The sequence below is a fragment of the Salmo salar genome, chromosome ssa14 (genome assembly GCF_905237065.1).
Source record: "Salmo salar chromosome ssa14, Ssal_v3.1, whole genome shotgun sequence".
Classification (NCBI taxonomy): domain Eukaryota; kingdom Metazoa; phylum Chordata; class Actinopteri; order Salmoniformes; family Salmonidae; genus Salmo; species Salmo salar.
In genome coordinates this window covers 89324270-89340241 of record NC_059455.1, presented here as the reverse complement: position 1 = coordinate 89340241, position 15972 = coordinate 89324270, and the positions used below count along the sequence as shown (strand labels likewise).

Here is a 15972-nt window from a genome sequence, read left to right as displayed (position 1 = left end):
TATGTGTGACTAGCCAGTTTGTGGCGGCTGTGTCCAGACGCTTCAGATCTTGGCTGATGATCAGCCGGTTAGAGGTGAGGAAAGGCCGTAAATGATTTATGAGAGGCTCTCTTGAAGCCAAGAGCTCATGGGTGTCTGCTGTCTGCATTATCAGGTTGTGTGTGTGTGTGGCTGGATACAGTCATAAATAATAGGTCATTATAACACCTTAGTACAAAGCTGATAATGGTTCTGATAATAGGGTTAATAGCCTCAACGTGTGGAGTCATATTTCTGCTGTAATGAGTTTTCCAGTTTCCCCAACCGCTGCTTTTAGATTTCTCTGCCTAGTCTTGCTCTTTAAGAACTTCAAGGGTGCCTTGCTAAAAGGGGACTGTGTTGTCTATTTGAGTTTATCTAACCACATTATTCTCTCTCCTCCTTCTCTCCCTCTCATTTTCTCTCCTTCACATTCTCTCTCTCTCTCTCTCTCTCTCCCCCCTACTCCTTCTCCCCCCCCCTCTCCTTCTCTCTCTTTCCGCTCTGGGCAGTGTTTCTGTGTTGATTTGGACCATACATATATGGCGTATGTGAGCGTCAGTGGAGACTTCTGCCAGGCACAGCACCTCGCCTTCGTGGACAAGTGAATCGTCCGCTCCCCTCGGGACTACGCTACCCAGAAGCCCCCCTGAAGCCAGCACACTGGGAACCCCTGTCTCCTCCAACGTCCCCTGGGATATCGCGTAGTCCAAGGCCAAATTGCCCAGCTCTGTCCCCTGAGCGGCCAATAAGAAAACTGCCTAGTTCTCCTCTACTTCCTGCTTTCTCTCCCAGAAGCCAATCACATACCACTCTCCTGAATGGGGTAAAATCTGAATGTCCGATTGGATGACTGGTGGATAGTCTCTGCATTAGTTTTTGTTTTTGTTTATTTATTTTTAAAATATTTTTTACACCCACTGTGGAGCCTTGTGGACTAGATCATCCAGTTTTTAGTTTATCCCTCTTTTTATCTAAACCTTCCTGTAGCCATCCACACGTGTTACCCACACCATCCTCCACATCTTCCCTTCGTTGTCGTGTTTTTATTTATTTTTTGAACCTACAGAATTCTACAAGTCCCTGCTGACATCTGAGCCAAAAGTAGTCATCCTTCTTGTAAGAGAGATTCTAAGTATTTAATTGTAACTGTTTTCAAAGCCGTCTCGCCAACATGAACCGCCCTGCAGCAGTGGAGATTACCTACGAGGGCATGAGGTTCCTCATCACACACAACCCCACCAACGCAACGCTCAACAAGTTCACTGAGGTGAGGCAGCCACGTGTGTGTGTGTGTGTGTGTGTGTGTGTGTGTGTGTGTGTGTGTGTGTGTGTGTGTGTGTGTGTGTGTGTGTGTGTGCATGTATAACCATTCAACGCTCAAGTTCACTCTGGAGAGACTTAAACATACATCTGACTACGTGCATCAATAACCTCACCAATATAGACAATAACAAACTCACTTCAACCTACAATTAAACATAAATATTTTGGAGTACAAGTTTGTCTCTCTCGCTGTCTGTCTCTCTCGCTGTCTGTCTCTCTCGCTGTCTGTCTCTCTCGCTGTCTGTCTCTCTCGCTGTCTGTCTCTCTCGCTGTCTGTCTCTCTCGCTGTCTGTCTCTCTCGCTGTCTGTCTCTCTCGCTGTCTGTCTCTCTCGCTGTCTGTCTCTCTCGCTGTCTGTCTCTCTCGCTGTCTCTCTCGCTGTCTGCCTCTCTCGCTGTCTGCCTCTCTCGCTGTCTGCCTCTCTCGCTGTCTGCCTCGCTCGCTCGCTCGCCGTCTCGCTGTCTGCCTCTCTCGCTGTCTGCCTCGCTCGCTGTCTGTCTCGCTCGCCGGCTCGCTCGCTATCTGTCTCGCTCGCCGTCTCTCGCTCGCCGTCTCTCGCTCGCCGTCTCTCGCTCGCCGGCTCTCTCTCGCTCGCCGTCTCTCGCACTCTCTCGCTCGCCGTCTCTCGCTCGCTCTCGCTCGCCGTCTCTCGCTCGCTCTCGCTCGCCGCTTCTCGCTCGCTCTCGCTCGCCGTCTCTCGCTCGCTCTCGCTCGCCGTCTCTCGCTCGCTCTCGCTCGCCGTCTCTCGCTCGCTCTCACTCGCCGTCTCTCGCTCGCTCTCACTCGCCGTCTCTCGCTCGCTCTCTCTCGCTCGCTCTCTCGCTCGCTGTCTCGCTCGCTCTCTCGCTCGCTCTCTCGCTCGCTCTCTCGCTCGCTGTCTCGCTATCTCGCTATCTGTCTCTGGCGCTCGCTATCTCGCTATCTGTCTCTGGCGCTCGCTATCTGTCTCTGGCGCTCGCTATCTGTCTCTGGCGCTCGCTATCTGTCTCTGGCGCTCGCTATCTGTCTCTGGCGCTCGCTATCTGTCTCTCTCTCTGTCTCTCTCAGGAGCTGAAGAAGTTTGAGGTGAACACGCTGGTGAGAGTGTGTGACGCCACCTACGACAAGGCCCCAGTGGAGAAGGAGGGGATTGAAGTTATGGTGAGGATAACACACACACTCCTAGAGAGCAGTCAGAATTTGTACTGAACCAAAACCGGATCCTTTTGTTTTCTTCCCAGGAATTGAGGGTACTTGGATTCACTTTGTTTTTCTTTTTCATGGAATGTCAAATAAAACAGGTGGGGTTGCCCCTCTGGAGAAATTCTGTTAGTTGAGGACAGAGGAACAGAGACTGTCTGCCTCCCGCAGTGTGCTGAGCTAATGGGTGGAGAACAGGAAGGAATCTCTGGCTCTGTCTGTTTCTCTCTTATGTGCACTTTATTGTACAACATAATACGTATTTTTTATTCAGCTGTCCCACAGGTGATTCAGGAAAACCAGAGACACTTTGTGTTTGGGAGAGGAAATGATTACTACCCCTCATCCTGGAGTGTTCCTCTCCACATTCTGGCTGTCACTCCAATGTATTGGATGAAATGTTTGAGAAGGATAGCAGAATGTTGAAAGCATGGCTGATTGGCAAACTACAGTGAAAAGCTATTAGTAACACAATCCTTTCTGTTCCTGTCTTTGTCACTTTTCAAATATGAAACAGGATCTGTGACAGTTGCCTACATAAAACTGGCCCATGATATCATAGGACAGTCAGACGGAGAGAGAGAAGGCTGCGACAGGCAGAGGATGATATGGGAGAGCGAGATGTGCTAAGCCATAGCTGAGACTGAGTCAGCACAAGTACAGAGGCTCAGATGGTCAGGCTGTCTGCCAGGACACACACAGTACTTCAGCATATCAAGCTTCCCAACTTAGACACACATGATACAGCTGCTCTGCTTCAATCAGGCTTTGAATCCTGTACTGCATTGAGCACTGGTTAATCTTTAAGTCTGTTGACTCACCCGTGGGTCAATCTAAGTAACATAAAACAAAAAAAAATCGGTCAATTTAAGCTAGTAAAATCAATCAAAATCTGTCAATTTAAGCTAGATATGGGGTTGCGTCTCAATCCACCGCAGCAGCCTATGGCGGGCTTCCGTATTTGCGGTGGAAGGTGGCCGTGTTACAGCGGTGTTTGTCAGGCCATGAGACTTCCTGTAAATCAACCTTCTCACGACAACGTCTGTAGCATCCATGGTGTTCACCCTTTTGCTCTACGACCCCCACAAATGTCACGAGACTAATCAGAAGGTAACCCCCACAAACAAATGGAAGTATGGCGGTAGTTTTGTGCTAACAAAAATAAGGAGTTAAATGTGTAAAACAAATATTTCCTTAGCTTGCTTATCAACTCAGCAACTGTCAACTGCGTTTATTTTCAGCAAACTTAACGTGTAAATATTTGTATGAACGTAAGATTCAATAATTGAGACATAAACTGAACAAGTTCCACAGACATGTGACTAACATAAATGGAATAATGTGTCCCTGAACAAAGGGGGGGGTCCAAATCAAAAGTAACAGTCAGTATCTGGTGTGGCCACCAGCTGCATTAAGTACTGCAATGCATCTTTTCCTCATGGACTGCACCAGATTTGCCAGTTCTTGCTGTGAGATGTTACCCCACTCTTCCACCAAGGCACCTGCCAGTTCCTGGACATTTCTTGGGGGAATGGCCCTAACACTCACCCTCCGATCCAACAGGTCCCAGACGTGCTCAATGGGATTGAGATACGGGTTCTTCGCTGGCCATGGCAGAACACTGACATTCCTGTCTTGCGGGGAAATCACACACAGAGCAGTATGGCTGGTGGCATTGTCATGCTGGAGGGTCATGTCAGGGTGAGCCTGCAGGAAGGGTACCACATGAGGGAGGAGGTCTTCCCTGTAACACACAGCGTTGAGATTACCTGCAATGACAACAAGCTCAGTCCGATGATGCTGTGACACACCGCCTCAGACCATGACGGACCCTCCACCTCCAAATCGATCCCGCTCCAGAGTACAGGCCTCGGTGTAACGCTCATTCCTTCGACGATAAACGCAAATCCGACCATCACCCCTGGTGAGACAAAACCACGACTCGTCAGTGAAGAGCACTTTTTGCCAGTCCTGTCTGGTCCAGCGGCGGTGGGTTTGTGCCCATAGGCGACGTTGCCAGTGATGTCTGGTGAGGACCTGCCTTACAACAGGCCTACAAACCCTCAGTCCAGCCTCTCTCAGCCTATTGCTGACAGTCTGAGCACTGATGGAGGGATTGTGCGTTCCTGGTGTAACTCAGGCAGTTGTTCTTGCCATCCTGTCCCGCAGGTGTGATGTTTGGATGTTCCGATCCTGTGCAGGTGTTATTACACGTGGTCTGCCACTGCTAGAACGATCAGCTGTCCGTCCTGTCTCCCTGTAGCGCTGTCTTCGGCGTCTCACAGTATGGACATTGCAATTTATTGCCCTGGCCACATCTGCAGGGTTCATGCCTCCTTGCAGCATGCCTAAGGCACGTTCACGCAGACAGATCAGCAGGGACCCTGGGCATCTTTCTTTTGGTGTTTTTCAGAGTCAGTAGAAAGGCCTCTGTAGTGTCCTAAGTTTACATAACTGTGACCTTAATTGCCTACCGTCTGTAAGCTGTTAGTATCTTAACGACCGTTCCACAGGTGCATGTTCATTAATTGTTTATGGTTCATTGAACAAGCATGGGAAACAGTGGTTAAACCCTTTACAATAAAGATCTGTGAAGTTATTTGGATTTTTACGAATTACCTTTGAAAGACAGGGTCCTTTAGCTCCTAGATATAGGACACACTTCAAAACCTTTTCATATTCATTTTTGACTGTCTTTTTTGCCATTTATGAATATTATTCAATGTGTTTCTTTGGCCTATAGTAGTAAAGGCCAAATTAAATATTTAATTCGTATACTTAAAGGGGTCAAAAAATGTAAAATCAAATTGCTATATGATCTATGGGAAGATCTTTAAACAATTCCAAATGTTAGCTTAGTACCCCCCAGCCCTTAAATTAACTCCCAGTCCTTGGTTTGATCCATGTTGACGTTTTTGCCCCTATTCCTCCGTAGGACTGGCCCTTTGATGATGGTGCCCCGCCCCCCACCAAGATAGTGGACGACTGGTTGAACCTGCTTAAGACCAAGTTCAGAAGCGAGCCTGGCTGCTGTATTGCTGTGCACTGTGTGGCGGGGCTGGGCCGGTGAGTGTGTTAACCTGTGTGGTTAAGTATGTGTAAAGTGGGACAGGTGAGTTTAATGAGTGTAAGTGGCCTTGATTACAATGTTCCATGCTAAGCCTGTTTGCAAGTTAGTGTATGCCTGGTTCTCTTGTGGTCTCCAGGTGCCACGATCTGCTCTGTTGGTTTCTCCCTCTTTTAGCTTAAATATCCCCCATGTTCTTATCAATCTCTCCCTGTCTATTAACCTGCTAGCATTAGCCTGGTGCTTCTGTGGTTCTACCCGCTATTCTCATCCCCTCACTTTATAGCTAGCTTCTCTGCTGTTAGCACCACTGTCTCAGTTAAGCTATCCTGCTAGTCTTTTTCTCTGGAGTATGTGCTGGATTCATTCTCTCTGTTAGGGTTTTTTCCTGTTAGTGTTGGCCTCTGTCTCGCTTTGTCATACTTAGTCTGGTCCTCCAGGGTAGGGTATGCTCTGGACTCCTCATCCTCTCTCTATAGCTTCTGTGTGATTAGCTTTAGCCTCTCTCATTCTCTCTCCCTGTTAGCCTTGTTCTCCAGGGTGTGCTGCTGTACACCATTCGATTTTCCGGCCCTCAAGTTGATCCCATAGAGCACGTGTCACTCATTCCACAGAGGGCCGTGTGTCTGCGGGTTTTCGCTTCTCCCCTGAACTCTAGGTCTTAATTTAATAGAAAAACAAAAACAGCAGACACTAGGCCCTCCATGGAATGAGTTTGACACCCCTGCCATAGAGGCTCCCTCACGCAGTCTGCCAAGATGGGCTCCACACTACTCACGCCTGTCCAGGGTTATACCCTTCATTGAGTCAGCGCATCACTTAGACCAGTGTTTCGCACCCCCAGCAGCCCTCCTCCAGCAGCCCTCCTCCAGTACCCCCAGCAGCCCTCCTCCAGTAAGCCCTCCTCCAGTACCCCCAGCAGCCCACCTCCAGTCCTCCAGTAAGCCCTCCTCCAGTAACCCCAACAGTACACATTTCTGTTGTAGCCCCAGATAAACATACCTGATTGAACTCATTGAGGCCCTGATGATTAGTTGACAAGTTGAATCAGGTGTGCTTGTTTCCTTGTGGGGACCGGCGAAATGTCCCCACTTGTCCAATGGTCCTTGTTTTACTATCCTTGTGAGGACTTCTGGTTCCCACATGGATAGTAAAACCAAAAAACACACACACACATTGCTGTGGGCTCTGTAAGCAGTGGTGCTGGTCAGACAGACCTGTTTTTCTGCATGAATCTCCTGGTGCTGTGTTTACTGCAGTCCTCAGGGCCGGCAGCATTCTGATGGTCTTATTCACACCAACCAGCCACAGCCTTTAGAGACTCAGGGCGTGGGAGGAGTTGTTAGTGGTTGTTTTTCCCTCTATCTCACGCTCACACTCTTGCGCCTTCTCACTTTCTATCTCGTGTCTGCCAGGGTTTCCGTTAGCCGGTAATTGCCAGTATTCGGCCAATACATTAAACGATACATTAAAAGCCGATTTAAATAAGGTTGTTGTCGGCCAGTCAAAAAAAAAACAATCCTGTTGCTAAGTAATTTTATTAATTGATGTAAATATCAGTGGGTGTAAATACATTTGACCGTCATGCTTATCGGTCTATAGGTTAATTAGCCCAAAAAATTGTATTTTCGTTAGTCGTCATGTTTCATAGCGTTTACTTTGAGTGGAATATCTTGTCAGACAGCGCTAGGGCTACTACTGCTTTTATAAGCCCAGTCATTGCGCGACCATTCTAAATGCAATTGTGTGTTAACAGTTTTGATGGCCATGATTTGAAAAGAGCTACTATTTTTATTTCTCAACTGGTAATTGAAGTGCGCTTCCGATTCGCCATTCAAGTGCAAAGGCAATGGTAGGCAGGCTATCAGCACATCACCCACCACTTTGCAATGTGAGCTGGAGGTAGTATGCATTTTGAAAACATATACTTAAAACAATTAACGTTAAACCTGAACGTTTTACTTCATTATTATGTATGTCTTGGCTTGCGTTAAAGTAGCCTAGGCAAAATCTGACCATAGAAACGTCAAGGCAATTATTGTATAAAAACTTACTCATATGCCATGCCTTCCCATGTCCGGAATACACTGCCATCAGACACACACAACTGCACCACCTATCACACTTTCACAAAAAACATGAAGACATGGCTAAAGGTCAGTCAGATTTGTGAACATAATCCCTAGCTGTGTATTGCTGCTTTCCATGTTGTCTGTAGCTTGTGAGGTGTGGAAACACTTTGTTGCTTTTATGGGTTTTGTCTTTTTGTGCTATGTTGGTCTGTCTGCATGCTATGTCTTGCTTGTCCTATGTTGCTCTGCGTGTGCTCACTGCTCATTGTCTGTATTGTAATTGTTTTTAAAAACCTGCCAAGGGACTGTGGTTGAAAATTAGCCGGTTGGCTAAAACCAGCACTTTTACTGAAACGTTGATTAATGTGCACTGTCCCTATAAAAATAAATTAGAACTCAAAAAGTTAATTGCTATTGGTTTTCATATCATCTTTCTTTCATTATCCAGAAGCCAAAGGCCCAATCTTAGTCATATTAGCAACCCATTGTAGTTGTTGCCTATTTAGATTCCTACTCTTTCTAAGTTTCTAACAGAGATTTTCATCTGTCACATATGGAACTGCTCGCATCAGGTGCTCTGTTTACAATGGGGTTTTCCCGCAAATTATGTTTTATTGGCTGATCATTACAGGAGTTGCATGTTCTGTTAAGCTAAATTACCATAATCAAAATGTGATTTCTGTCATTCTGCGCAACGTGGGTAGAAGCCCTAATGGTTTTATTCACCCAATGCATTCAAAGTATTGACTTTTAACTCATTTTGTTACGTTAAAGCCTTATTCTAAAATGGATTCAATTGTTTGACAAAAACAATCTACAAACACTACCCCATTAAAAAAACAAACACTTTTAGACATTTTTTTCTCATTTATAAAAAATAAAAAACTGATCACATTTACATAAGTATTCAAACCTTTTACTCTGTACTTTGTTGAAGCACCTTTGGCAGCGATTACAGCCTCGAGTCTTCTTGGGTATGATGCTACAAGCTTGGCACACCTGTATTTGGGGAGTTTCTCCCATTCTTCTCTGCAGATCCTCAAGCTCTGTCAGGTTGGATGGGGAGCATTGCTGCACAGCTATTTTCAGGTCTCTCCAGAGATGTTAAAGTCTGGGCTCTGGCTGGGCCACTCAAGGACATTGAGACTTGTCCTGAAGCCACTCATGCGTTGTCTTGGCTATGTGCTTAGGGTCGTTGTCCTGTTGAAAGGTGAAATTTCGCCCCAGTCTGAGGTTCTGAGCGCTCTGGAATAGGTTTTCGTTAAGGATCTCTGTACTTTTCTCTGTTCATCTTTCCCTCGATCCTGACTATTTTCCCAGTCCCTGCCACTGAAAAACATCCCCACAGTATGATGCTGCCGCCACCATGCCAGGTTGCCAAGCATCATGTCTGGAGGAATTCAGGCCAAAGAGTTGAATCTTGGTTTCATCAGACCAGAGAATCTTGTTTCTCATGGTCTGAGAGTCCTTTCGGTGCATTTTGGCAAATTCCAAGTGGGCTGTCATGTTCCTTTTACTGAGGAGTGGCTTCTGTCTGGCCATTCTACAATAAAGGCCTGATTGGTGGAGTGCTGCAGAGATGGTTGTATGTCAGCGACCATTGGGTTCTTGGTCACCTCCCTGACCAAGGCCTTTTTCCCTGGATTGCTCAGTTTGGCTGGGCGGCCAGCTATAGGAATTCTTGGTGGTTCCAAACTTTTTCCATTTAAGAATGATGTAGGCCACTGTGTTCTTGGGGACCTTCAATGCTGCAGACATTTTTTGGTACCCTTCCCCAGATCTGTGCCTCAACACAATCCTGTCTCAGAGTTCGACGGACAATTCCTTAGACCTCATGGTTTGGTTTTTGACATGCACTGTCAACTGTGGGACCTCATATAGACAGGTGTGTGCGTGCGCCTTTCAAAATCATGTCCAATCAATTGCATTTACCACAGGTGGACTCCAAGTTTTAGAAACATCTCAAGGATGATCAATGGAAACAGGATGCACCTGAGCTGAACTTCGATTCTCATAGCAAAGGGTCTGAATACTTACGTAAATAAGTTAATTCTTTTTTTATATATCTCAACAAAAAAAGAAGCGTCTCTTTTTCAGGACCCTGTCTTTCAAAGGTAATTCGTAAACATCCAAATAACTTCACAGATCTTCATTGTAAAGGGTTTAAACACTGTTTCCCATGCTTGTTCAATGAACCATAAACAATTAATGAACATGCACCTGTGGAACGGTCGTTAAGACACTAACATCTTACAGACGGTAGGCAATTAAGGTCACCAGTTATGAAAACTTAGGACACTAAAGAGGCCTTTCTACTGATTCTGAAAAACACCAAAAGAAAGATGCCCAGGGTCCCTGCTCATCTACGTGAACTTGCCTTAGGCATGCTGCAAGGAGGCATGAGGACTGCAGATGTGGCCAGGGCAATAAATTGCAATGTCCGTACTGTGAGACGCCTAAGACAGCGCTACAGGGAGACAGGACGGACAGCTGATCATTCTAGCAGTGGCACACCATGTGTAACAACACCTGCGGGACAGGTACAGGATGGCAAGAACAGCTGCCTGAGTTACACCAGGAACGCACAATCCCTCCATCAGTGCTTAGACTGTCAGCAATAGGCTGAGAGAGGCTGGACTGAGGGTTTGTAGGCCTGTTGTAAGGCAGGTCCTCACCAGACATCACCGGCAACAGCGTCGCCTATGGGCACAAACCCACCGTTGCTGGACCAGACAGGACTTGCAAAAAGTGCTCTTCACTGACGAGTTGCGGTTTTGTCTCACCAGGGGTGATGGTCGGATTCGCGTTTATCGTTGAAGGAATGAGCGTTACACCCAGGCCTGTACTCTGGAGCGGGATCGATTTGGAGGGTCCGTCATGGTCTGGGGCGGTGTGTCACAGCATCATTGCCTGCAATGACAACAAGCTCAGTCCAATCTCAACGCTGTGCGTTACAGGGAAGACATCCTCCTCCCTCATGTGGTACCCTTCCTGCAGGCTCATCCTGACATGACCCTCCAGCATAACAATGCCACCAGCCATACTGCTCGTTCTGTGCGTGATTTCCTGCAAGACAGGAATGTCAGAGGAGGAGATGCACTGCAGTACTTAATGCAGCTGGTGGCCACACCAGATACTGACTTACTTTTGATTTTGACCCCCGCTTTGTTTAGGGACACATTATTCTATTTCTGTTAGTCACATGTCTGTGGAACTTGTTCAGTTTGTCTCAGTTGTTGAATCTTATGTTCATACGAATATTTACACATGTTAAGTTTGCTGAAAATAAACGCAGTTGACAGTGAGAGGATGTTTATTTTTTTGCTGAGTTTATATATACATTTGCAAAAATCTCTAAACCTGTTTTCGCTTTGTCGTTATGGGGAATTGTGTTTGTAAATTGTAAAAAATCTCTATTTAATCAATTTCAGAATAAGGCTGTGGAAAAAGGGAAGGCATCTGAATACTTTCCGAATGCACTATAGGTCCACATTTCTCAAATGGCCAGTAAATTAAAATCTTGTTGTCCAGCTCCACATTTTCCTAACGGAAACCCTGGCATGAACAAAAGGGTGCTCGTTCTGTCTCTTTCTCATATTCCCTCTCACTGTCCCTCCTCTCCCTCTTCTCTCCTTCTCTATGAAAACCCACACAAGAATGCTCTGTCAGCTTTGAGTTTTGACATTCTGTGCAGTCTGTCTGGGAATTTTTAAAGTTTTGTGGTGGATTTTTTTTTTCTTCTTGAGAGGTTTGCTTACAGTAACACTTATCACACTGTGTGTGAACGTGATGCCCCAGCGGGGTTGCAGTGAACCCAGGCCACCCCCCTGTGGGTTTCCCAGGCCAATGTCTCAGCTTTACACTGCAACCTACATAACCATGACACAGCATGCTTTACACTACATCCCTACCCTGCTACCTACATAACCATGACACAGCATGCTTTACACTACATCCCTACCCTGCTACCTACATAACCATGACACAGCATGCTTTACACTACCTCCCTACCCTGCTACCTACATAACCATGACACAGCATGCTTTACACTACCTCCCTACCCTGCTACCTACATAACCATGACACAGCATGCTTTACACTACCTCCCTACCCTGCTACCTACATAACCATGACACAGCATGCTTTACACTACATCCCTACCGTGCTACCTACATAACCATGACACAGAATGATTTACACTACCTCCCTACCCTGCTACCTACATAACCATGACACAGCATGCTTTACACTACCTCCCTACCCTGCTACCTACATAACCATGACACAGCATGCTTTACACTACCCCTACCTACATAACCATGACACAGCATGCTTTACACTACATCCCCACCCATGCCGGCTGGTATTTGTTGCTTGCTCGCTCTCATTTATTTCTATATATTGTGTCTATGCTGTAGAGCTCCAGTCCTGGTGGCCTTAGCGCTGATTGAAACTGGGATGAAGTATGAGGATGCGGTGCAGTTCATACGACAGTAAGTACCACTAACTTCCACACCAGTGGAGGCTGGTAAGGGAGGTGGGGGGGGGCTTGTATGCTATCAAACACATGTTAGATACTGTTCCATTCCAGCTCTTACTATGAGCCTGTCCCTCCCATTTGAAGTGCCATTAGCCACCACTGTTCCACACAGGGCACGGAGCCTAACCAATAACCAATGTTCCTGTGCTGTGGAACTTGTACTGTCATGTATTCTCTTCATTAGTTTGTTAGAATTTGCCCAGGGCACATATTGATTTGTGTGGATATTGTTGCATATGTGCTACATGGTCTCCTGTGACGTTATGAGACCACTTTGTTGTTTTCCCTCCCTCCCCTCAGGAAGAGACGTGGCGCGTTCAACTCCAAGCAGCTTCTTTACCTGGAGAAATACAGACCCAAGATGCGTCTGCGGTTCAAAGATGCCAACGGCCCCAACTGTTGCGTCCAGTAAAGTGTCTGTGTGCAGCGTCTCAAGAAAACAGCAGCTAGTGGGAACAACATTATTCCAACCAAGGGGAGAGAGAACTATCAGTAATTATTGTGATTTGTTAACACTGAGACATGGCTAATTGATCACAGAATCAATTAATCAACGAGCGAATGATTACATTTGAATGAATGCAAATCCAGGGGTTCAACCAGCCGAACCAATGAACAAGAAGGTCAACGCACACAGATATAGGCCCGCCTCCAAGTTACCAGTGTCCTATCACGGGCACATAATTTTTTCAACATTTTTATTTTCCGCTTTGAATCATGGGATAGCTCTTTATTTTTTTTTTACACCTACATGAAAGTTTAACAAACAAAATCTACAAATGTTAAAATGGTATCAATATTGATGATTTGTTTATTTTTCTATTAATGATGAATTATGGATTTGCCCAGGGGTTATGTACCTTTTTTTTATGTTTGTAAACCCTTCACCACATTAGAAGAAAAAGGAAAAATTACTGTCCATTTGGCTATTGATGTATTTTTGTACAACACAAAATCTCTGAAAAGTTCCACTGAAAATGCAGTAATGTTTTTCTCTCTACCCCACTTGCTTGAAGTCACTTTTTAATTACTGGGTTGGCTGGGTTTTTAAATATGTCCGCTGTATTTATTCACTGGCTGTAACTAGCAAGGCAGTCTGGGGTTGGGGGCAAGGACACTTTTCTGTTTCTCATTTTATTCTAGAGACATGTTTTCATTTTCTTTCAAAAAAATTACACAATCTTGCGGCAGTGCAATATTCAGTCCACCTCGGAAAAGACCCCAAACCCCCTTGTGACCATCAGACACAGAGCCAGTTTCACAGGAAGACACTTGGCTAGTCTTACTGTAGGTACTTTTTTCCATTCACCAAGGCTGCTTACTGGGTTTACAATAGGACTTTCCTACAATGACTGTGCATGCACACACACAATGATCTTAACTGTTAATCCCTAGTCTCACTCTGAAGGAACAGAGGTGGAAAAGAAAGCAAATGGTCAGTGTCTTTTTTATCATCTTACCCATTTTGAAGATATCCTCAATTCCTATTGGTTATAAAAAAGAAATAAAGAAATGGAAATAAGATTTACCTTGTATGACGTTATTTCATGTGATTATTTTCTCACCTTTTCCATGTTTTAGAGTATTTGAAATGACCACCTATTTTGTTGTTGTTGTCTACTTGTCTTTATCATTCCTGCAGAACTTTTTGTGACAGGAGAAATTGCTGAGTCACGCTATCATGGCAAATATCAATCATCTATTTGATATGGATCACGTCTCATCACCAAGCAAGCTCTAATCCTGAACGCACGGCAGGTAACCAAGCGTTTAAGAGTAACCGAAAGGTCGCTGGTTCAAATCCCCGAACTTACTAGGTGAAAAATCTGTGTGTCCTTGAGCACAGCACTTAACCCTAAATCGCTCTGGATAAGCATGTGTGTGCTAAATCACTCAAATGTAACCCACAAGTCAAAAGGAAAAAAGGACATCCCAAAAATACTTGGGAGGCCCGGAGCTTGAGGCTAATGTATGGAAAACCAGCATGGGGTGTCAACAGCTGGGGGCCCTTATCAACTGTGTAAATGTCTTAAATTCTGGCGTGCGTGGAGATTCTAGGATTTGCATGCGCAACAAATTATTAGCATTTATCAAACTGTCTTGTGCAACATATACACATGCTTTCATTCACAGAACACTATAACCCCTCCCTACAAAAACCCTGCATTCACATTATGGTAACCACAATGCCATAATTTGCTGATGATGGAAATGGGCCATGATAGTTGCTAAAAGAAAGCGCAATGGCAAATTATCACATTTCTGTTGGCGTGAGCAGAATGTTTTAATCTTTTGCAGCAACATTGTAAACACTGGCTACACATTGTGGAAGATTGATGTTCTATTGAACAATTTGAAAGTAGGGGAGAGACGGAACTAAAGTGACACGCCTATTTTCACAAAAACTAGAAGAAAGTAGTGAAGTCAGCACATTCCTAATGTGGAGGATGACCTCCCAACAACAAAAAAAGACAACCCAATCCGACCATGTTTTGCCGAGTAATCAACAAAGTGATTTTGTGCAAAGCAAGTAATAAAAATACAAACATGGACAGTGTTTCTCGGTTGTAGAGGAGTTTAAGGTTCCAAACATGTCACTTTCTTACCCCATCTAGTGTCTAAATGACAGGTTTCAAGTATCATGCTAGGTAGTCTTGTGTGTTAGCCTGGGAGAAGTTACAGGAGAGACTAGTGGGACAAAAGTAACAGTAAAAACTGATGACATGGTATGAAATAATTTAAGCACAGGCCATTGTCTCCTGTTCCATATTGCCTTTAATGTTAGCAAAATATCAACAAGTGAGTGTTTTGAAAATTACGACATTAGAATTATGCCTTAATCAATTGACTTGATGGATCAGCTTCTCACAAACTTTCGATTGGTTAGTGGTTAAAAATATCTATGATAAAGACGTTAATTCTATCAAGAAACGAGGAGCGAGCATGACTAGGACAGCTGGAGCGAACCTGATTGCTAGGGCTAGGCATTACTGATTTAAGGAATAAACAAAAGGAGGGTGTTTGGGTGTATAATGCAAACATCTAGCAGCCCAAAGGTTGTGTGTTCGAATCTCCACAGACAATTTTAGCTAATTAGCAACTTTGTAAATGCATGCTACTTCACAACTACTTAGCGTGTTAGCTAACCTTTCACCTAACCTGTTTTGCTAACCCAATCGTAACCTTAACCCTCTTAAATATAATTAGCATCATAAAAAAAAATCCCCGTAGAAATCTGTCAGTTTAAGCTAGAGATGTCTCAATGTACTGCATCCACTGATATCTACACCTTCGGTGAAAGATGACAGAGCTACAGCAGTGTTTGTTAGACCATGAGACATCCCAAAAACCGATCTTCTTATGAAAAGGTCTGTAGCGTTATGCGCCCTCTATGGTAAGGTTAAATCTCACGAACACCTACATGTTGGTGGTTTTGCTCTATGGACCTCACAAGCGTCACAGGAAGCATTTGAAGTCGGTACCGCCGATCTGTCAACTTCTGTCTAACGTCCGAATAGTTAGGGCTACACACTAATATGACCCCTTTATGGAAAGGTGAGTCTCTCACTAACACGCACATGTTGTTTTGCTGTAGGATGCCCACAAGCCTCGCCTGAAGGTAGCCCGGTACCGGTTTAAAAAATGAATGGAAGTATATATGGAAGTAGTTCAGGGCCTAAAAAGAGGTTAAATATGTAAAGGAATCTCTCAGGTTTTTGCCTGCCATATGAGTTCTGTTATACTCACAGACACCATTCAAACAGTTTTAGA

General features: G+C 45.0%; 1 protein-coding gene across 1 annotated transcript; it reads left to right on the top strand.

The window, feature by feature from the left end:
• Window positions 1-530: 530 nt before the first annotated feature.
• tp4a2 (tyrosine phosphatase type IVA 2) lies at window positions 531-13725 on the top strand (the record flags this gene model as incomplete). Its single annotated transcript, NM_001140107.1, is given in 5 exon segments — window positions 531-1288; window positions 2391-2483; window positions 5458-5588; window positions 12080-12154; window positions 12502-13725. Coding segments are annotated over 5 exon segments (507 nt in total). The 3' UTR covers window positions 12614-13725.
• Between the last annotated feature and the right edge of the window lie 2247 nt (window positions 13726-15972).